This window comes from Zootoca vivipara, chromosome 3 (assembly GCF_965207765.1).
Source record: "Zootoca vivipara chromosome 3, rZooViv2.hap1.1, whole genome shotgun sequence".
In the NCBI taxonomy this organism is placed as follows: Eukaryota; Metazoa; Chordata; class Lepidosauria; order Squamata; family Lacertidae; genus Zootoca; species Zootoca vivipara.
In genome coordinates this window covers 21,129,536-21,153,883 of record NC_142586.1, presented here as the reverse complement: position 1 = coordinate 21,153,883, position 24,348 = coordinate 21,129,536, and the positions used below count along the sequence as shown (strand labels likewise).

Below are 24,348 nucleotides of genomic sequence, written 5' to 3'. Positions count from 1 at the left end.
AATAATTAAGATGAAGCTACAAATCACGTCCAGTAAAAAGGAAGAAAACCTGGTTTATCAGCATTCTTCTCTGGTTAGCTACAGACATATCTGGGGTACATGTATGCAAACTCCATAACACATGACCTTTTATTTGGAACCATTGCTGAACTGATTGACAGTTCACAAGATGTGGATGCCACCAGACATATCCCAATAACACTGGCTTACACAGTGGCAGAACTTGGCACCCTGTGTGACACCAAAATTTGCTGCCTCCCCTCTCACCTACCATTATACATTGTAGTTGTAGCACCCACGAGGTTCTGCGGCCAATGTGACTCAACCAGTCATACTCCCTTAAATCCACCTCTGAGATTACATTGCATTTGGTTGCTATTATTATTTGCATTTATATACTGCCCTATAACCAGAGCAGTGCACTCAGAGCACTCAGGGCAGTGCACAGAATAAAAGCAAAATATAAAACCACAAAATATATTTGGTTTTTCATGCAGGCAACTGATGCCCAGTTACTTATGAGAATGCCCCACTGAACTCAATGGGATTGACATCCAAGTAGCCACAAATACGTTTGCACTGTGAATATCCTAAATGTGTTGCAGGAAAAAAAGGTCTGAACTTGCTTAGCTAGCTACACACTGCATCAGTTTCATTCCTCTTCCAGATTAAATAAGCTGGTAGCATCAATTAGCCCCCCCCAAAAAAATACTCCTTTATTCCAAAACTTATTTTAAACCCAGAAATAAAGTGTTGCAAAGGACTGCATTAATTTGAAGAAAAAGAAAACCAACATCCATTTAGGAATTCATTTCTCAGTGCCTTGTCACCACAACCCCTCCTTTAAATTCGGAATTATTACTTGACATCGGACATTCACAGCTCAAAATGAACTACTGGACGAATGTATTAATTCTGAGCATATAATCAACAAACTTAAGCACAAAATAATATAAAATAAATTTTAAAGGTCGGAAATGGCCCCAAAATATCCCAATGAAGACCAAGTGTGCTCAGTGCCAATGAATTGGAAACTATTGAGATGGTGGCACTGAAGGTGAGGTGGGAGAGGGAATGCCATAGAGACAGACAAAGGATGAGACACATAGATGAAAAGAGACAACCACTTGCTTGACTGGGAAGGCCATTTCTGGTTCACACTAAGAATCCATTTTTAAATGTCCCTAGAGCTGCCCACAGAAATCTGTGCAGGAACCCAATGGAATTGGGATTGGGCAGCAGTGTGTTCACACCAACACCCTCTCAAATCAGACCACTGAGGACCAAACATGTTCTGTTGCCACAAAATATTGACTGCAGGAAGATTAAAATATGGTTTGTGTATGTGTGGTGGAGTGGCTGAAACCCCAAATAATAATGATAATAATAATAACCCAAGAAGATAGACTCTGTCCGTGCAGTTCTGGAGAAATAGAGACCACCGCCCATGTATTTTTTCGTTGCTCCTTTTACAGAGACCTCCGAAATGAATCTACCCTAAAGATATTTGACGAGTTACCTTGACGATTTGAAGAATTGCACATTAAATGGCTCCTTTCAGACTCTAATCCAAAGGTCACCGCTACGGTGGCAAGATTCTGTGCAAACGCTATCAGAATTTGGTGCGCCTACACAGGAAGTACTTAAATTAACTCCTGAATAGAGCCAGACAGATTCCATCCTAATTTATAGCGCAAAGTAAATAATTAATATAAAAATAAGGCTCAAAGGTTGATTGATCCCTTTTAGTTTATTTTAAAAAGTTGTTGTTGTTTTATAAATATTTTAAACATTAATGATGTAATGTAAATTACTGTGCTGGTCGGTGACTGTAATAAAGATTTAGTAGTAGTAATAATAATAATAATAATAATAATAATAATAATAATAATAATTTATTATTTATACCCCATGCATCTGGCTGGGTTTCCCCAGGTACTCTGGGCGGCTTCCAGCAGAATATTAAAATACAATAATCTATTGAACATTAAAAGCTTCCCTAAACAGGGCTGCCTTCAGATGTCTTCTAAACATGTGCACACTGCATTATGCCACATTGTTCAGGGCCTCACTCGTTACTTACCATTAGACATTCACAACTGAAAGTAAACAAGAATATTGGTGGGTTGTTTTACCTTTTCCCATATATAGTTCAATGTCTGGTCAGTTACATTATAAGTCAGACCTTGGAGACCTGAATACACTTGAAGCATGAGAACGCCTACTATGCTGATAGGCACGTCATGGTCTTTCATAGATTTTGTTACCATTTCCACACTGTGAAGCACCGTCCACATTTTTAAAAACATTAAACATTACATGTGATGATGTAAAACACTGCCCAGAGAGCTACACTTATTGGAAATGGTCACAGTTCAATGCCGTTTTTTCCACTTGCTGTAATAAATATTGACTCAGAAGGCTGCTAATAAGTAAATATTAAATCTGTTTTCTACCTACAGGTGCTTGTTTGTAATTTCTTATTTCATTCTATATTAATTTCACATTTGCCATTCCCATTAAAATGCAAATGGTGCAATGAATTCACTCGTGATTGAGTGGGTGTCTTTTGGTCTAGTATTAGGGGAATACAGTTATCTTTCTATTCTAGGAAGAAGAAAATGAAATTGTGTGGAGAAAAACATTATGAATTTCTCTGAATATGTATAAGGAAAGTATTTTAGCAAACAGTTTCCCTCCCCAGTTAAATTTTAGCCTATTTATGTAAGAATATTAACTATTTGAGAGTAAACATGACACTTAAAAGTACAGTGAATTAGGATTTTCATTCTACTGCAGTTAGAATGCATTGCAAAAATTCTAATATGCTATCATTCCTGAGAGATTGCATCTGCACTGCTACATAGGCTCATCTATATCTCCTCCACCTGAAGAATGGGCAGTTTTCTTGCTGTGGAAATGAGTTCTCTAATGGTTTGTGAATTACTTCCCTAGAAACCCTTGCAATGTGATTCTGCAGGTCAGTTTTGCTCAGTGAGACCAATATAGTTACGTTCATTGCTAAAACTGGATCCAGTTCTAGTAAGTAGAGTAGATCCTATAAGATGCCATGAAAGGTGACAGGTTGGGATCGCATGCTCTCATTTCTTTTGTCACTTCATGGCAAGAATAAAGACCAAGTGTGGGTAGAACAGCATAAACGGCTACTTCTGATATGATGGGTTTATCTGCCCACAAAGAAATTTATAACACTCACTAAGCATGTTCACTCACAAGTATGTCCCAATGAGTTCAGTAAGGCTGACACCCTAGTATGTTTGCATATCCAAGGTTGTCCCTTTTGGTCCTACAATACATATATAACCAATGGTAGCCCATGATTTTTGGAAGTAATTTTTTTTAAAGATAGTGAATCAGGCATCTTTTAATCTTGCAATTTACCCCTTAAAAGAGCAAACAAGAATGAGGTATGTATATAATGTAGATGGTCAAACATATAGTGCTACGACAAAATTTAGCATCTGAGACTGCATGCCTACCTAATTGTCCTCCCTGGGTCTGCTTCTATAATCCAAGTACAATGAAGGTTATTGTCATATGGAGCTGGATAACCAGGAGAAAGAATGCGGCCTGAAGTAGCAGCGTGAATACGTCCACCACATTCAGCTGAAAAGAAAAGGCGAAAACAATCAATTTTCAGAGAGAAGTGCCATGCACAGTTGAGGTACTTTACAGAAAGGTTAGAACTCTTAATTTTAGTAGAACCTGATTGCTTGTAATATACCAAGCTGCTTGGTGAAATGATGCATGGTCAAGAGCCAGAAAAGAAAAATTAGAATAAAGAAAGGAAGTTGGAATAACTTTATGGGGTCTTGTATTAAACATTATATTTAGCCACCTAGGACATGCAAGGTGAATTCAAATGCAAAAGTGGTGCAGTGCAATCCTTTGAAAGTTGTTGGGTTTTTTTTTTGAGGGGTTGGGGGATCTGTAAAAAAACAAACAAACAAAAACCCAACACATTTTTGGACATATTTCCTCAAACAATAGATACTTCTACACATGTTTAATTTAAAAATGTGCACTTTAAAATCCAAGAACTGCATTGGAGAATCTAAAGAAGTGAAAAGTCCAAAGAATAACCACCCACACTTTCATCCAGGAAATGTGAATCTAGTCAGTTTGTATAACAACTCACATAAATCAAATACTTCAAGCATTTCTACTTCTATCAATGTTCTTTCTTAGTTGTGGTAGCAGTAGTAGTGCACTAGTAAGCAATGCTTTCAAAGTAGGGTTCATTTACGTTTCGCCTATATGTGCTGCCAAGTGTATGAAAGAGCCCAAGAGATTTACGGTAGTTTGCTTGTGTGCTATTGTTTTAGGAAAGAGGAGCTAATTAAAACTTTAGACTTCGTGAACAGGTAAGGAGCCTCTAGGTCTAAGAGAAACTTTTGCAGCCCTGGTTCAGATGATGCCTGTAAGTTTGAAAATGGTGTGTGTCAAGGGGTAGACCTTGTGCCTTCCCTGTCCCCGGCAGCAGCAGCACTCTATCCAATCCCGCCCCCCCCACGTTGTTTCTGATGGGTTATAATGAGTTTTTTAAAAAACCAGAGAAAGGATAGAGAAGTACCGTGTTTCTCATATTATAAGACACGTCTTATATTTATTTTTTCCTCAAAAAAACACACTATGGCTTATTTTCAAGGGATGTCTTATTTTTTTCCTCCTCCTCCTGCCGCGGCCGGCATTGCTACTGCTCCTATCACTATGTCTTATTTTCGGGGTATGGCTTATATTCCTTGAATGCTTAAAAATCCTGCTATGGCTTATTTTATGGGGATGCCTTAAAATATGAGAAACAGGGTACAAAGACATTATTCCACCCACAGTTCTGACTGTTGGCAGCTGTCTGGCAGGGCAGTGAATAACTGGGAAAGCCACCTTTGCTTTGTCTCCCCCGCAAATCTTAGGATTTAAGCCTCAGAGAACCAAAAGGGATTTAAAAAAAAAACAAGCAAAGGTACATCAATTGGTGACAAGGCAGTATCTGAGTAACCCAGAACTAGCTTAGGTACCGTGAACAATAATTTCTTGTTATACTTTTAAGAAGTTATAATTCAAGCACTGTCCTATGGAATTAACCTAAAGTGTTAGCATTCAGATATGTGCTATCTAGCACTCCTCCTCCTGACAATATGCTTCTCGCATGGCTGAGCAAAGCACGCTCCACAAATAGCCCACAGCATTTGCATGGGTTGCAGCCATACGGCTGGAAAAGAAGAGTAACCTTTTCTTTACCTTGATGGAAATGTTTTTCTTCTCACACTTCTTAACGTGTTGCACATATACCTTTTGATAGGAACATAAGACAAGCTATTTCACATCTTGCTCAGTCAGAATCCAGAGTTTTTGTAACTGGCAAGTCAAGATGACACAACCTTTATGTCATGTGCAAGCAAGGAGCTTGAAACAGCTGAGAGCACAGATGAAACACATAAGGGTACTCAATTAGTTTCATGTTTCTAGGTTTGATGCTTCTCTTACATGAGATTGAAAATATATTTTCCCAGGCAGAGAATTCTGCAAAGAATGTATCTACTCAGTCACTTCCCCTTTGTTCAGACACAGATCATACCAGACTTTCAATTAAAAAGAGAGAGAAGGGGGGAAGGGGGGAGAATCAAAGAATGCCACTTAATGTGTACAATGTGCTTAAAGCACGAAAAATTAGAATTGAACGGAAGACGTGATGACAAAGAAATGAATTTATGCATTATGCATGCCTGTTCCCACCCTCTTAAATAGATCCTTTTGTTGTCGGTGGGAAACCTGGCAAAGTTGTCCTGCATTAAATTTGGAAAAGAACTCCAAGTGCCCATAATCTCAGCTCCGCTGCCCGAGCCTACTCTGGGTGATGGGGCAAGTTTGCAGCTGGTGCCAAAGCCGCCATCTTGGATGTTGGGGTTCACGTACACTTGACATGCAATGCACCAGCACATTAGGTGTGGCTACAGGAGGCTTATTTAAGCCCACCCCTCCTTCTCATCCTCTGCTCAAGGGCATCCTCCCTCCCTTTCTTTGCAGTTTGGCTTACAGTGGTCACTTCTGGGAGTTTTTGACTCAGTTGTCTGGTTCTGCAACTGGGTTTCTTCACCTTCTCCATGCTGTAGGGTTGGGAAAGGAGGTTGATTAGCCCTGGTGACTGTTCACTCAGCCATTAGGCCTAGGTTAATTTGGCTCCTGCACTGTTGCCTCTTTTAAACAGGTTAATCATGTCACTTTTGCAGGAAGGTGCAGCAAGCAGAGCATGTTAGGATAGCATGTTTGTGACCCTTGGGGATGACTGCCAGTGTCTAAGGCCTGAACATGAGAGCAGGCTTCCTCAGCCTTGTAGGCCCCTAAGGGGGTGGTGGTATGGGTAGGTCTCCCTACTTACCTTCAAGGTGTGGCTGGAGTTAGGGCTAGGCAAATATGCTTGCTTCTGGCCTGGCAGGGGTTTGGTCAGCCTGATAGCTGCACAAGCCCCATAAACATAAGCAATTCCCATACCAATAGTTTTGCTCTGCAGGTTTGTGTTTATAGGAATAAAAGTGTCACTTATTCAACCCAGCTACTGTATATGTCTCTCAGTGTTTGGCTATCAGCCTCAAAAGCTCATCTCAAAAGAAAGAAAAGCAGCTAAAGTTCCAGGTTATTCGCTCCCATATGAAATGACTTTTTCACTATACCTCCAATTTTGCCCACACAGAGCTTTTTCCCCACCACACAGAAACTACAGGAGTCATTAGTTCCTATGGGGGCAGAAAACAGGCACTGCATGGGTGAAATGGGAGAAGGAACAGCCCCTTCCTCGCAGATGGCTCATGAGAATGGCTGAAGGTTTCCACCTCCTATTTTGCCCTCACAACATTTTTCCTCTCCTCATACAGTGATAGTGAAATGGATCCCAAGACTAGCCAAGATGTTGGACTGGCTCAGAACAATTGCCAGCAATTCCAGCGGGTCTTTCTTTCTTTCTTTCTTTCTTTCTTTCTTTCTTTCTTTCTTTCTTTCTTTCAAGAGCTTGAGTAATTTCTGAATTACTTTGGAAAGCTCATCATCTCCAGTTTCCAGCAAGATAATAAGACCAGGTTTTGTGAGTACCTCATGAAAACAAACATTGAATTTCATATTAATCCCATTATTAATGGAGAAAGCATACAACTGATCTAGTCTTACCGTATATACCTTGTGAATAGAAAATGAGTAGAATATGATATAGTAAAAGTCCATGCAAAGAACAACACACAGATATTAGCCTTGCCACAAAACAGCTAAATGATGGTTTGTTAAGAAACTGGTCTGTGTTTCAGTGAGGGACAGGGAGAGATGGGGGGATATTTTTGTACATTTAAGAAGGCTTATATCTTCAGAAACAAGGGCAATAAAATAGTTGTTGTTGTTGTTGTTGTTGTTGTTGTTGTTGTTATTGTTATTATTATTACAATCTTCTAGCTAGGGACCCAACTTTGCCACCAATTTTGCAGGGGGGCAGTTTCGACAATACCAGATAGGACAAACTAATTCATGGGGACCTCACAGAGAATGAGCATTCTTTTTAGAAAGAATTGCCACAGAATTTTGCTTCAAGGCAAAACATGAGGTGAATCTGGAGATTTCTCCTTGGGTAAGAAATGTGAAGATAGGGACATCAAAATTTCTTGTAGTGTGTAGTCCATTCATCCTAGGCTGCATCAAATGTCCTTCAAAAACCAAGGTAAAAGCATGCTAGAGGAATTTCAAGAAAAGCCAAAAGAATTCCAGGGAGAGTAGTAGTAGATTTCCTCTGAGATGGCCCACATATTTAATTTCAATATATGTATATGGTGGTGGTTGGGGAAAATCTGAGATAGATTATATACCATTTCAAAGCACCGTTATCAAATATTGAATAATGCATTATCCATAAAGAAAGCTATGAAGTGTTTAACACTAAACTTTTATATTACTGTGTTGTCTAACATTACCTGTACAAGTCGGCAAAGGCTTGTCCCAAACTCTTCGATCTCCACTTAGGCAGGTAATAGTGCTGCTACCGTGCATTGTGTAGCCTGGATTGCAACTGTACAAAACAACCGTATCTGTGTAATGGCCTTCATCGCGGATCTTGTAGCCATAGTTTGGCGTTCCAGGATCCTCACATTTCACTAAATCAAAGCCTATAAAAAGAAAGCAAAATATGGAAACACGCATTTGAATTTTGTATTGTGGCACACAATTAGTAATTTCATTACCAATAACAGAGATCATTCCCCATGTCTGTCTGCTCATGGGGCTTTCGACACCACCTCTAACAGAAGACAAAAGCAGGGAGATATTCACAGATTTCCCTTCCCTTTGCAGCTCTCCCACATTTCGCCTTCCATGCTGATTTTGAGGATCCTATAATCCTTTGGGACATATTTTTTTTTGGGTGGGGTGGGGAGAAGGGGACACAGGAACTGTATGGGGAAGAGGGGAATCCGTCTTCTTTCATTAGTGGATTGCGCTGTGGCATAGAGAGAAAATTTGAGGCTACGTATGTTCTACGTGTTATCAGTCTCCCTAACTTTGTTTTCATGCGCAATGGGGGGAGTTAGAACTGTGCCCATCAGATATGCCTATTCCACGTCTGACATCCTAGGTCCACATGCGGGTGCACCATGTGTATATGTACACATGTAAAAATCCAATGTACAAAGTACCTAATTGGGTTTTCAGATTATAAATCAGATATTGTGCTGTTCATGCCCACACGTGTTGGAATTAAGGCATGTATACCCTATTCAAACATTACACCCAATGCGTGGACATCTGGGAGAATTAGAGGTGGGTCAGGCATACCTGGAGGGCAGGGTGGGAAGTTGAGTTTTCACTCTCTCGCCACTTGTGGGGGATAAGAATGGTGAGCATATCATCCAATTCGACCCAACAAGTATCTTCATTTCACATAAATTGAGATCCTCAAATTTGACCTCACTATTGTCCAATTTTGGGGCTCTTCTGATGTTATTCCTTCCTGTGCCATGGAGTCAATGTCAGAAAACAAAAATGTGATGATCTCTTGAAAACTGGACACTTTTTTATTAATTACTGAAGAAATAAGGCACAGCCATCGACATATGTCATTGGCGCATTAAATTTATGGCGATATTTCAATATGGAAATTACAAATAGCAATGTATTACGTATGTTCCCCCCCCCTTATTTTTGCAGTATTTGTATCCTATCATTCTGTGCAAATGCACCTCAAGTTGAAATCAATAAAACTTGGGGAAAATATATTTAGGTACTATAGAATACGAAAGCAACATACAAAGCATAACACAACAGTAATTCTAATAAATAAGTATGAGCTGGGCCCCAAATACCCCCTTAAATAAAATGGTTTAAGTTGCTCACAAAGAGTTACATTATTGTGTATGTATGTGTGGATCCATATCCATATCCAATTATTATTATTACTTTGGTTCTCCCCTCCAACCACTCACACTGCCTCAAAAAGACTTTGGCAAAAGCCAAAACCAGCCAAACACGGCCCTGAAACACTACTTTTAAACTACCGCTTAGTCAAGTGAAGGAGATTTTTTAAAATATAAATACTACATATCTGACGAAGGGTGCTGTAAGAGAGAGGGCTTGCAGAGAGCAGCCCACTCTGCTTACTTCCATCAGATGAGAGAGCAGCAGCAAGTCTGGGAGTTCAAATCAGGAACAGGAAGGGTTAAGACGGGTCCAGGGCTCTGCAGAGTCCTGGTGGCTCAGCTCCAGGTTGGTAGCAGGGAAGCAGGGGAGGAGCTAGCTTCAGCAGGGGCTGGAAAGGAGGGAGGAGAGAGAACGGCACCTCAGGAGCCTGGTTTGGGACCACGGAGGACCCATAGAGCAAGGAGGAGGGGCGTTTGGAGTCTTAAAAGGGGGGTCAGAGCCCACGAGACGCCATTGTGGGCTTCTGCCCCATGCAGAGCAGACATGATTTGAGACATCTCACCACTGTATATAGCATGCACAATAAAACTATGAAAATCCAGAGGATGTGTGGAGTGCTTACTCGGGAGTAGCCACCACCCCATCTGTGACAGCAAGCCCACAATCTCTTGATGGCTACCCCGAGGGAAGAGGGCTGCAAATGTAGCAGCCGGCATGAAGTTGGCAGCATCTAAAGCAGAAGAGAGAGATGCCGAGGGAGGATTGGCATGAGTTGCCAGCACCCTGCAACTATGGAACGGCTCAAGCACCAGGTAGGCACCCGGGCACAGGGGAAGCCAAGCTTAGTGAAACGAGCAGCTCTGAACACAGCCAAGCCGGAGGGGCGGAGGCTGGACAAGCAGAGAGGACACTCGGGACGGGCCAGCACTTTGTAGGGCGACCCTCAGCACAAGCTGGCTCTAAGACTGAGAGGCATGGTGGCGTGGAAGTGCAGGAGGCTGAGAGGCGAGTCCGGGCAGAGGGGACAGACGGAGGGGAAAGGCAGCGGCCACAAGTTCCCATACAGTCCCGGGGAGGCAGCTGCAGCACAGCACAGCCCCCTCCAGCCAGATGTGATGCAGAGGGACAAAGCCCGCGCGCGGGTACTTTCAAATGCTGACGCGGGAAAACAGAGGGAAGAGAAAGGCGGGAGATGCCTTTACAATGCACCCAGCCACTGGGTGGAACACTGCCCCCAGAGGAAGGAATGGCGAGAGCAGGCAGGCACAGACACAAGCCTGGATGCCAGATCAGGAGGGGAGGGGCCAGGCAGAGCACCAACAACTGAGCCCTCCTGTAACACCCCACAGCACGACAAAGAGATGGAAGTGAGTCTGCAGCTGCCAAGAGGCCAGACCCAGGAGACAGTCGGGCTTCTCCGCAGGGGCAGCAGCAACGATTTCCTATCGGTGGACTTGGCTAAGCAGGATCAGATTCCCATTTTCCCAAGGGAGCTGCCCATGAGCGTCTTGACCGTAGGCGGCCGGGAATTGCAGGAGGGTGAGGTCACGCAACAGACCCCCTCTCGGAAGATGACAGTGAACAAGCACGCAGAAGTGCTAGCTTTGGACTTAATGGACAATGACCCTGTGGGCAGCCAGCGCCGGGGAGATCTCACCTTTGGAGATGCAGACGGCAAGGAGCACTGCAGGAAAGAAGGAGAATCCTCAGGATCGCACCACATCAGCTCCCCAGGCGGATGGAACGACGCAGAGGCGGGGATGCAGGAAGAGAAACTGAGCCAACTCACCAAAGAGGACACTTTTACCCAGAACATACGGAGGGACTTGAGGGAGAAAAAGGGGGCAGGGGAAGGGCTTGCCGAGAAAGAGGGGTTACTCTTTAGCAATGATGCCCGGTATATGCCCCAGGACTCCCTCAGAGGGAAGATTCTCAGGCAATATCATGACAACCCCACGGAGGGGCATGCAGTACATGTCTTCACGAGGCTCACACCCAGTAAGGCCAGTCTTGGGCGAAACCCCAGAGCCTTCCCAGAGCAGGGGGAGATTGGGGGACCACCAATTGAGGCATGGGGTGAGAGGAGGGAGACAGTACACCAACAACTGGATGGAGACGTGGCAAGGAGCAATGAGGCTTACAAGGAGGGGGCAGACCATCACGGGGGACTGGAGAAGGTCTTCCACGGAGGGGACAGGGTCTGGCTGTGGTCAGAAGGCCTTCCCATGGGGGGAAGGGGGAAGAAGCTGGCACCCAGAAGGCTGGGGCCCTTCAAGGTTCTGACACAGATCAACCCTGTCACCTTCAGGGGGGAAGTACCTACAGCGAGAAAGGTCCATCCCGTGGGTCACAGGTCTTTGCTCTCACACTTTAGGGAAAGCCCAAGGTTCAGAGGACGTGACACACATCCAACACAAGACGCTGACAGGAGGGAGGGGGAGGAAATCACACAAAAGACACTAGATAGAAGGGTGGAGGGAGAAGGCAGCCAAGAGGTTCCAGAAAGAAAGGAAGAGGAGGAGGTCTACAGTGCCACAGCGAGCCCGGGCTCCCGGTGGGGGGAGGGGGGGTTAAAATGTCTGATGGCCAGGCAGGGCACTCCTGCTTCCCAAAACGCGGAAGCAACCACGCACACCATGCAAGGGGAGGACCGCACACTGGAACTGCACGCTCCTTTCTCCCACAGACCCAAACCACCACACGTCAGTAGCACAGGGAACACAGAGGGGGAGGGCGATCCCAGGTGGGGAGCAGGGGAGACGCAGACCCAAGGAGCCCTCCGGGAATCGGAAGCAATTTTCCAGAGGGAGGAGGAGGATGACAACGGAAGGAACTACACGGACCAGCCACCCAGCACCGACGGGGAACAGGATTTTACACACACTACAGAGGAGGAAGACCTGTCAGGCTTCCAGCCCTCTTTACAGACATCAGACCAGGCAAACCAGGCCTCAGAAAGGGGGGGGGAGCCTGGAGGGGGGGTGGATGTAAGAGAGAGGGCTTGCAGAGAGCAGCCCACTCTGCTTACTTCCATCAGATGAGAGAGCAGCAGCAAGTCTGGGAGTTCAAATCAGGAACAGGAAGGGTTAAGACGGGTCCAGGGCTCTGCAGAGTCCTGGTGGCTCAGCTCCAGGTTGGTAGCAGGGAAGCAGGGGAGGAGCTAGCTTCAGCAGGGGCTGGAAAGGAGGGAGGAGAGAGAACGGCACCTCAGGAGCCTGGTTTGGGACCACGGAGGACCCATAGAGCAAGGAGGAGGGGCGTTTGGAGTCTTAAAAGGGGGGTCAGAGCCCACGAGACGCCATTGTGGGCTTCTGCCCCATGCAGAGCAGACATGATTTGAGACATCTCACCACTGTATATAGCATGCACAATAAAACTATGAAAATCCAGAGGATGTGTGGAGTGCTTACTCGGGAGTAGCCACCACCCCATCTGTGACAGGTGCATTAACTGTTTTGTTTTGTTTGTAAGAACGTATTTAACTCTTTCCCCTAAACATTTTACTTTTAAACCATTAAGATTTGTGGTAGGCTGACATACCTAACACCACTACATTTTTAAAAGGCTCCAAAATTAAGCATCAGTTTTCAAGCACTGGGAGAGTTGTTGTTGTTTTTTTTAAAAAAGCAGCATGATCATATCATCTGTGCCAAATCAGAAACTCAGTTGTAGCCAGATGACAAAGAAGAAAGTTTCAGAAACTGTTTCAAATGCAGCACAGCACAGCACAACAGACTTGTTGCTGTAAGAGTAAAGTTAAAAGGTGCAGATATACGAATGGATCATTCTGTGTGCTTCTTTGGGCTGGAGCCAGTCAGCATAAGTGAAAATAAGCGAACATTTCTGATTATGTGATCTGTGATTCAAATGACTGCAATGCAAACTGGCTGGGGATTCTCAGCAACAGATGATTTCATACAGACATGAAAACATGATGAATCTGTTTATTCGCACCAGGTACCTTGATAGGTAGGTAATAAGTAGCCTCAGAAAAATCTGCCAACATATTAGAAGGCAGGTCAGCTCTGAGTGTTATTTATCAAGCCTGCACACTGTTTACTGTAACAAACGCTGTATACAGAATAGAAACATTTCCTTCCAATGTATGGGCAGTGATACATTGCGTGTCAAAAACATTATACTTAACCACTTGTCAGATTTGTTAGTGGCAAAATATCATCACTTATCAACACAACTAGGTTTAAAAAGCTTCAAGTCAAATGGATTGCCCACAAGGCAGGCTTGCGTGTCCCTGCAATTTCACCTTGCCACAGAAAAAGAATAATAATAAGATGAAATGATGCATTTACCTTTCAGAAAAGAGGTGACCCCTAACAATGCACTTGGATGATAATCTCCTTAGGGAAGAGATGTGAGGAGAAATGCATTTTAAATCCAAAATATTCTGAACCAGAAGTTTGACTGTTGTTGCTAACTGGGGGCCACGTACCAGTACTTAGCCAGGGATATGTTCCCCTATGTCTCCTCCCTAGTGGTCACTAGTTAGAAAATGTGGGAGGGGAAAAACTAAGGCTGGAAACACATGCAATAAAAAGATAATTAAAAATACTGTGCATGCCCTGTTAAGAGTTGTAGCAGGCAAACAATCTGAATATTGATATGGAAGCCTTGGCCATTTCCCACTCACTGCCTTCCTGGTCATTGCCTTCTCCTCCTTTGACTAGGAAACAGAGTACTGCAGATAGGCACTCTGAAGTGGGGAAGAGATTGTGACATGGAGCTGTGAGTCATTTTGTTGTGCAGCTGGAAGAGGAGATCGTGAAAGCAATAGCGGACTCAGGTAAGTAGGTAGGTAGGTAGGTAGGTAGGGGAGTGGGTGGCAGGCACATGTTTAGTTTTCAGGGCAGCTGAGAGCATATTCATGGCATTGTAGGTTCTCATTGTTACATCTGCCTTCAGCTTAAGACATGTTCTTTGTCACCCCTGCTTTACAAAATATCCTGTAGGCCACAAGGGGACAAAGTCAGCAAGGAGAGCAAGCAACACTACATCTACCTGGATTTCTCCAGCCAGTTCCCAGGTAATTCCAATCATGTGCCCATCTACTGCTTTGGATATTGTTGTAAATAAATGTGGCAAAATACCCAGCAGACCTTCACTTAGCTTCTGCCCATTTGGTCGTGTGGAGGATCCAGGAATGGCATTTCACTGACCCCTGTGCTGCCAGCTACTGCTTCTATGCTCAATAGGGATGGGCAAATATGCCAATTTTTATTTCTCCCAGTTTCTAATTTTTCAAGTCATAAGTTTCAGTTCTCTACACTTCCAAATCACTTTTCTCTTCTTTTTTTTTGGAATCCTCATGAAAATTCATTACCATTTTAGTTCAATTTTTTCCTAATTTTGTATGCAATTTTGACGAATATAAACATTGTTTTCCAAAGGCAATTTCCCCCTAACAGAATGCACTTCTGTATTTTAGGAATACATGCGCTGTCTGCACAATTTAACCCATTATATATTACTTGGCTGGAGAACTGCTCTGAAAAACGCAGAAAACAGTGAATTTCAAAAGTTGGCTGTATTTCTGCTCTCTTATTGTTTCAGAAAATGTGAATTAGGTAGGTTTGCTGTTGTGAACTGAATCAAATTTCTCTCCCAACCCACTACTCACTGTCTTTCCTTACCCTGCACAGGAAGTTTTCTCACTCACGTGAGAGCTTATCCAAATACTTAAACCCAGTGCTTTTTGTGACTGTACACACAGATGAAGAGTACTGGCACCTCTTCATTTGAAACTGTTCTGCTTCTTTAATTTTGTTCAACTGAACCAGGCATAGGCAAACTTGGCCCTCCAGATGTTTTCGGATTACAACTCCCATGGTCCCTAGCCAACAGGACCAGTGGTCAGGGATGATGGGAATTGTAGTCCCAAAACATCTGGGGGGGGGGCGAGTTTGCCTATGCCTGAACTGAACTCTGGAAGCACCAAACATTACTTTAATTCAGCTGGAAGTCTAGACTGTCCAAAATTATGTTTATAATCTGATTTTCTGTTGTCAGTTGCTGTAGAATCTTGAGTGCAGAAAGGCTAGTTTTGTTGACAGTGAAAGCTGAGCTGTTTTTCTTTCAATAGCTCAGAATACACAATGACTTTCTGGCAAAGGGGGAAACAGAACTCCCCCTCCCCCAATTGCATCTCTTCCCATGTTCCAGAAGGAAAGGCAATCAACTTAAAAAAGCAGCCGCTTTTGTGATGCTTGGGTGAGGGTTGGAGATCCCAAGAGTATTACTTGACAGGAAGTAAGGACCAAACATGACAGATGGCTCCTTTCCCTGTTGAGCCCCATATTTCTCAGGAGCTAAGCAAGAATGACTAGAGATGGTGGAAAGTAACTGAAGGAACCTCTCGGAGTGCACTGGGTCTGCTTCCATCCCTTATCAGTGACCGAACTGATCTTCCTCTGACCACTGAGTTTCCTTTCATGCCATATTATGACTTTAAGTCTGGAAAAACTCTAGATGTAGTATTTTAGGTATCAACCTTGATATGGAAGGAACTAAAGTGAGCAATTGTTCAGTGTTTTCAAGTCAGCAAGGGAAAGTTCCAAGTGAGGCAAAATTATGCCTTTTCTTTCACAGAATGGGTTTTTCTGTTGTGTTCTATTATCACACTGTTCAATCTCTTCCTTTAAGGGTATCTTGCTCTATATAAATGCCAAATGAGCTGTATTGTCAAATGACAATATACCTTTTGAGGGTGATAAACAAGAAAAACCAGAGTTCAGGCAGAGGGCCCATAAAGTAAATATACGTGAACACCAACTGCACAATAATATTCTTTATCCCCTTTCTGTGTCATAACCTGTCCAGTGCATCACAGAGAATGCACTGCCTATTCTAATAATAATTCCTCAGCCTATACGAGGGCATTTACAAGCAAAAAAGCATTTTAAGGTTTCTGTCAGTTTATTTTAAACTCTAATCTGATCAGACTTTTTACCTGGGGTGAAGTGTTATGCAGTCTGACTGCAAAGAACATAACAACTTAAAGTCTCTCTGGCATTAGAATTACACTTCCCTTCTCTCTCTCTCTCTCTCTCTCTCTCTCTCTCTCTCTCTCTCTCACACACACACACACACACACAGTTTTCAGCAAATAAAGCCTACAACTTTTCAACATTACATGTCATTCTACCATTTTTCCCCCACTACTTGTTTGATTGACTGCACAGCGTTCTAAATTTGTGCAGATACTATGCATATAGATCAGGATCCTAGTTTCAGAATGTTGACTACCGTGCAAGGAAAGTTTGTAGATGTGATGACATGAACGGGTAGTAAAGCACAGCTTTGCTCTTCACTTCGCAAAGTGTTAATCACGGAAGGTAGTAATGATTGATTAGGCGTCTATATCTCTGGCTACTTTTACTTGCCTTAACAGGACATCACATTACACAGGGAAGCAGGATAAATAATAATAATAATAATAATAATAATAATAATAATAATAATAATAATATATTATTTATACCCCACCCATCTGGCTGGGTTTCCCCAGCCACTCTGGGCGGCTTCCAACAGAAAAATAAAACACAATAATCTATTAAACATTAAAAGCCTCCCTGAACAGGGCTGCCTTCAGATGTCTTCTCAAAGTCTGGTAGTTTTTTTCCTCTTTGACATCTGTTAGGAGGGCGTTCCACAGGGCAGGCGCCACCACCGAGAAGGCCCTCTGCCTGGTTCCCTGCAACTTGGCTTCTCGCAACGAGGGAACCGCCAGAAGGCCCTTGGTGCTGGACCTCAGTGTCCGGGCAGAATGATGGAGGTGGAGACGCTCCTTCAGGTATACTGGACCGAGGCCATTTAGGGCTTTAAAGGTCAGCACCAACACTTTGAATTGTGCTCGGAAACGTACTGGGAGCCAATGTAGATCTTTCAAGACCGGTGTTATGTGGTCTCGGCGGCCGCTCTCAGTCACCAGTCTAGCTGCCACATTCTGGATTAGTTGTAGTTTCCGAGTCACCTTCAAAGGTAGCCCCACATAGAGCGCATTACAGTAATCTAAGCGAGAAATAACCAGAGCATGCACCACTCTGGCTAGACAGTCTGCAGGCAGGTAGGGTCTCAGCCTGCGTACCAGATGGAGCTGATAGACAGCTGCCCTAGACACAGAATTGACCTGCGCCTCCATGGACAGCTGTGAGTCCAAAATGACTCCCAGGCTGCGCACCTGGTCCTTCAGGGGCACAGTTACCCCATTCAGGAACAGGGAGCCCTCCACACCTGCCTGCCTCCTGTCCCCCACAGACAGTACTTCTGTCTTGCCAGGATTCAACCTCAATCTGTTATCCGCCATTAATCCTCCAACCGCCTCCATGCACTCACACAGGACCTTCACTGCCTTCACCGGTTCTGATTTGAAAGAGAGGTAGAGCTGGGTATCATCCGCATACTGATGAACACCCAGCCCAAACCCCCTGATGATCTCTCCCAGTGGCTGCATGTAGATGTTAAAAAGCATGGGGGAGAGGACAGAACCCTGAGGCACCCCACAAGTGAGAGCCCAGGGGTCTGAACACTCATCCCCACCACCACTTTCTGAACACGGCCCAGGAGGAAGGAGCGGAACCACTGTATGACAGTGCCCCGAGCTCCTGTCCCTGCTCCCAGGATCAGCTGAAGTTGTAACCACTTCAAAAATCCTGACATTTCTGAATGAGATTAAGGGAAATCTCTATTGATGCAAATTTGTGGTGCATTTTTGTTCTGTGTAAACCTTCTTGCCATGTAATTTCTGATATAATTATACTTTTGAAGTCCAGAAAAGAAATGGAGGTAATCAAAGGGTTTAGTGAAGCGGGTGTTGTTTTACATTTATGTTGAAATTGTATCTTAAGAATGTGATGATACAAATGCTTCTGATGGCATTTGTAGAGATATGTTCCTTAAAGTTCCAGTGACTCTGATCTGAGTCCAAAAGTTTAGCATGATTAACATGCCCAAATAGATTATGCAAGGTCTCAAATGCACTGAGCCCAATGGCAGTATTTCTTAACAAGGAAAGTAGTAAAGAAATTTATGACACCATGGGGAGTATATTTAAGGCGTATTTGTCCCCCCCCCCAATAAAGCAGTTTTGAAAATAACATGAAGTACTCTTTTTTTGCAGTCCTGATCTTCTATCAATAGCCTTAAGGCAAACATCTGGCTGCTTCCTAATGACCCAGGTATGATTTATGGCACCTACTGTTATTTATTTGATCGTTTATTGTCTTTGTAAATTCATTAGGCGCTGATGAAAATACAATGTTCACAACAAAACTGTATGTTGCAAGAGCATCCATGTTTTGAACATAACTACTGCATGTGCAGGCAGACCATTTCTTCCATTAATTACAACCACAAGTGTGTTTGTAATTAATAAATTGTCTCCGTGCCTCTGGCTATTTTCACTGGATAGGAGGAATCATGTACGCCAACCATCATTATATCAAATAATTAAAGGAGATGGGTTGTTTTAAGATCACAACTTGGAACAAGAGTTTTACACTTCCATGAAAAATGGAATCGCTATTCATTTTATTATTATTATTATTGTATTTGTGCAGTGCATGTATTCTGCAAAGGGGAAAGATTAGGACAAAGAATATAGAGGGTTATGTTCCAGGTCAGAAGATACTGAAAAAAAGCAAACTGTTCAGGATGGTCCTCTGAAGGGAAAAAGAAAGAAAGATGTGAATGCATGGAGATGTATTTCAGCTCTCTTGTCGACATGCAACAATTTTAAACATAAATCACAGCTTACAATGGATTTATTTTCAGCTTCTGCACTGTGTGCGTGCACGTATTGTGCCAGCTGTGGGCCAAATGAATTTATATGTCCTATTATTTTGATTTTATTCTCTTCTCACATACTTGGTGCCTCTTTTTCTTCATGCCTGCCACCTGACATATCAGCCCATTCTCATTTTGTTCTGAATGTCATTTCTAAGGTTAAGGGGTAACCAGCCAGGCAGCAGAGAATATTAGCACCTTACAGGGCAAAGACAAAATCTTCCTGCTGGTTTGAGAACTTTAAAGCCAAGCCCAACTGTGGGGATGCCTGAGGCTATAGCATATTCTCTCCACAGTAACTACAGGTGTCACGGCAAGGCAAGTTTTAATTGGGTGGAAACATCTCAGGTTTTGTTTTAGAAATGCAATTGCAGAAGCAACATAGGCTTTACTTGTTTTGATCCAAAGAAATAATGGCCCCAAACACTTTCCCTTTATTAATCCATGCTTCCCCTCTATAGCTTGCACAATGATTTTTTTTTGTCTCTTGAAAATAAGAATCAAAGTGAAACAATAAAAGAACTAAATATGAATTACAATTTTGTATAGGGTATATATAGGGACGCAGGTGGTACTGTGGGTTAAACCACTGAGCCTAGGGCTTGCCAATCAGTAAGTCGGCAGTTTGAATCCCTGTGACGGGGTGAGCTCCCGTTGCTTGGTCCCAGCTCCTGCCAACCTAGCAGTTCGAAAGCACGTCAAAATGCAAGTAGATCAAGTAGATAAATAGGTACCGCTACAGTAGGAAGGTAAACGGTGATTCCGTGTGCTGCTCTGGTTTGCCAGCTTAGTCATGCTGGCTACATGACCTGGAAGTTGTACGCCGGCTCCCTCGGCCAATAACGCGAGATGAGCGCCGCAACCCCAGAGTCAGTCACGATCCCTTTACCTTTATAGGGTGTGTGTGTGTGTGTGTGTGTGTGTGTGTGTGTGACAATATCAATTAACACTTATAGATTATAAGAGTGAGGAAACTGAAGCGTATTTTATACACGTATAAATTCATGATATAAATGTTCATACTTTCATGAAATGCTTTGAATTATGTTGATTTCAGTTCAGATCCCCCACCCCCCAGTTGGTTACAGGGTTGGTGTTTTCTTTTGGGGGTTCTTCCATTTTATATGAATCTTACATTTTGTAGACAGAACTTAAGATACCACAAAAGGCTAATCCTTTTTTATGCACAAAATTATTTACTATTATTGTATTATTTATTAAATATCATACTGCCCTTCATCCAAAGATACAAGGGTAGTTAACAAAAGGGGGGATTGCAATCTATGTATTTTCTTCCTCATTAAATGTTTTGATGTTTTATGTGATACCTTGTGATAATTTTATGGTGGGAAAAAGTATACTTGGAAGGATGTTCTGTGTGATTCTTTTTTCATTTTTTGTGTGCGTTTTTAGTATTTATTTAATTACTGTGTAAGTTGCCTTGAGACCTTCAGCTACAAGGGGACACAAAAATAAAGCTTTAATTAAAAAAATCCAAGAATCTCTCTCTCTCTCTATATAAGTGTACAGTCGTACCTTGGAAGTCGAACAGAATTTGTTCCAGAAGTCTGTTCAACTTCTGAAATGTTCAACGTCCAAATTGCTGCTTCCAATTGGCTGCAGGAAGCTCGTGCAGCCAATCAGAAGCTGCAGAAGCCCAGTCAGACATTCGGCTTCTGAAAAAACATTCGAAAACTGGAACACTCACTTCCGGTCTTCAATCATTCGGGAGCCAGAAAGTTCGACTCCCAAGGCATTCAGGAGTCGAGGTACAACTGTACTCCCAAAACCACCCAGACAGTTCAACTTCAGTGCACATCCAGTCTAAGACAACATGATTATCAGAACTGTTTGAAAATGGAGCACTTATACCTCTCTCCTCCCAGAGAGGCATAAAGTATACTCCAGGATATTCCAGCTATTCCTATACTAGTTAGTAAGCTGGATTTTGGTGCCCGTTTGGAAAGCTATCAGGAAGCAAAACAAAGTATGAAAGGTGATCTTAATTTTAAAAGTGATGAAAAAAATGTCTGATTGCATTTCAGTGTTTTTGAACTTGTGTTTTAAGCAAGCTGTTTGGGGGAAGGTCAGGCTAAAAATGAAATTCAGATCTGGAAGGGTCTCTTTAACAAACAAAAACCCCACCAACACTGGCAAGTTTGGCTCTTCATGTTAATTTTATCATCATAACCTTCCTTCTCTAGATAGAGTAAAAGGCCGCATCTTTGAATCTTGATCTGTCTATGGTTTCCTGCATATTAGTGCTCAGATTAGCAACATACGAGAGCCACAGGCTCCACAAATGCAACTACCAAAGCAGTGTATAACACCTGTTACAGCTAAATGGTGGAACTATCATCACTTGAACATCCAACTGGGAATGTGCAAGCTGTAAGAAGCCACTGATATACTCAACCCAGGTCCATTATTTATCCCGGTCTCTTTTTTATTTATGCCTACTGCTGTGTTCACAAAATAATATGCTGAAGTTGAAAATACTGCATTTAAGCAGTATGTCTAAAATTCTCTCCTTTCCAACAGAGGATGGAATTAAATTCCAATCTCATAACCACAGTAGGTAGTAAGAAGTAATCCTTAGGACTTTGTGTTACATCATGTTAGCTAAGTAAAATGCTCACTCCCTCCCACCCTACAAAAACCCTGTTTCCATGAATACCACTTACTTGTATATGTGAGCTGAAATCCTTGATCTGTATCAGATCCATTAGAATTAAACTCTATCCATAAGTGGTTAGATGTGCTATTGAGAATGAGCCCTATCAATTCTTTTTTTGTAAAGGACCCCAACAGACGTGATGAGCTGTCTTTTCCATCATATACCTGTTAAAAATAAAACCAATGTTTAGTTTTTACATTTTAAAAAAATAAGCTCAATACATTTATATATTTATTTGCTTCAATCTATTTCAGAACTCCACCTAGCAGAAGTTGCATTCTTTTTTTTCCTGTTTGCAGAAATGGCATTCTTAGGCAATTAATTATTATGCAATTAAACCACCCAAACTTCCAATAAGAAGATAGGAAATAACACAACTTCCTTCTGCCTGTGATATCCTGGCTATGCAGCTCATATGAAGAAGAAGAAGAAGAAAAGCCACACACAATAATATACTACTAGACTGTCAGTCATTTTTTTGAAGGTTTGTGAAGCTCATATTGAATAGAAATTAATATTTATTCACGGCTCAATCCCTTAGCATTTTGTCACCTCATGTCTCCTTCCCCCTCTATAATCCACTTAATAAAGGCTGAAAAGGTTTGTGGCATTTTACTCAAGGTGCCTCTTTTGAAAACACTGATGGGGGGGCAAAAGTAACCTCTTCCCCTCTGTTCCCTCCTGACTAAATGTATTAAAAAGCAGGATTGAAGAAGTGAAGCTAGTCTGTCACCTTTTATTTCAGATTCTGGGCCTGAGGTGATTTTCGTCTTCAAATCGTTTTTAATAAAAAGAAATATAACATTTGATACCACTTCAGAGGGAGGTGAGCTCCTGTTTTCAAACAAAGGGCGCATGGGTTTATCTTCAGTTCACAATATTGCACTGGGAAACTCGGATTCACTTTTAATACTGTTGATTTTTGACATGCTTTTATAATGTCTCAAACCACACAGGAAATATGTTTTTTTTAAAAAAATAATAATAATAAAAAGGTTCTCAGAACAAACGAGAACCTGAATGAAAGCACCAAGTTACCATTGACCTGGATGTTTCAATAATGAAACATTTCCAAGATCACCACCCCAAATTTTCCATTTCTCAAAAGCCACAGCATTCTACACAAACCAGTGAAGGTCAAAAAAACAAGGCTCTTGTTTCTGAAAGATAAAACACCTGTGCTTTCATGCTTTAAACTGTCAAATTCTAAATTCAACTGCAACGCCATAAAGGGCTGTACTGGGCCTGTCAGTAGCCAGCAGAACTACTTGGTCTAAACACATTATAGGAATGTAAACTGTAATTATGCAATAGAGCAGTGATGGCCAAACTTGGCCCTCCAGCTGTTTTGGGACTACGATTCCCATCATCTCTGACCATCATCTCTTAATTTACTTCCATTGTAACCTTCTCAGGGCTTTCCCCCCCCCCCAGCTGGAACTCACCAAAACTCAGTTCTGGCACATCTCAGGTGGGCGCCATTGCTATTATAAGAGAGCAAGGGTGAGTTCCGACACCTCTTCTCCTAGAGAAATAGCACTGACCTTCCTCTTATGTTTAGAAGCACACCGAAGCCTGTATAACCTTGATTTTCTTTTATCTTTTTCCTTTCGTTTTCTTTGTTTTGAAAGCAAATGCCACCAACCGGTCTAGCATGGTTTATTGTGAAGGCCCAGGCAGAAACTTTCCTTGACTTTTGAAGACTCAACCTACCTAAAGTTACAAAAGTATTTTTGCCTTTGTAGCTTGACCTGAAGTTCAGCTCCTTCAGATCTGAATTTGTCCAGCTTTATCTTCCAGTTTTTCATTTTTTTATTCTAACCTGTTCTGCTAGATTAAAGAAACAGAACCCAATATTTCATCCCCATGTACTTCTGTATCTTGACCACATCACCTCTTAACACAACCTTTCCTGATAAAAACACAAACTGTGATGCACCCTTTTTCAGAATACTCTTCAACATCTTTTCAAAAAAACATACATCATATCCTATAGGGTTGCCATACATCCAGATTTTCCTAGATATGTCCTGGGGTTTTTTTGGGGGGGGGAGCAGGCCCATCCAGGTGGATTTTTTTTAATTTTAAAATGAAATATTCAGGGTTTGGGGGGATTGATTGATTGATTTTTAGGGGCACACACATGCTGCCAAAGGGGGGGAGAGGCAGGCGCTCTTCAGAGTCAGCTACTCTACACCACCTTGACGTGCCACGGCTGTGCCCTGGAAGCAGAAGCGCCGCAGCAGCTTGCTGCCGTCACCCCTTTCCAGTGGCCACTCCTGGCTGTGCTATTTGTCGGGACCCTGTTTGTGCGAGGCTCCCACTTGCCGGTGCCAGAGCTGCCTCTCCCTTTCAGGGCTTCTGGCTCTAAGTGGCCACTAGCAAGGTCGTATCTAGGATCAGGCCTGGGCAGGGAGGCTCGTCGCTCCGCTGCTTCTCTGCTTCTCTGGTCCTGCCTAGGCCTT

The 24,348-nt window shown here is 42.7% G+C and overlaps 1 protein-coding gene across 1 annotated transcript in view; it reads right to left on the bottom strand.

Annotated features, from left to right (window-relative positions):
• The window catches only part of CSMD1 (CUB and Sushi multiple domains 1), a 946,508-nt gene that overhangs the window by 195,955 nt on the left and 726,205 nt on the right, over nt 1–24,348 (bottom strand). The window contains exons 23-25 of the mRNA XM_035109950.3: nt 21,891–22,047; nt 7,971–8,162; nt 3,501–3,627 (exon numbers count right to left, since the gene is read on the bottom strand). Coding sequence (XP_034965841.3) covers nt 3,501–3,627; nt 7,971–8,162; nt 21,891–22,047 — 476 coding nt within the window. The remainder of the gene's footprint in view (nt 1–3,500; nt 3,628–7,970; nt 8,163–21,890; nt 22,048–24,348) is intronic.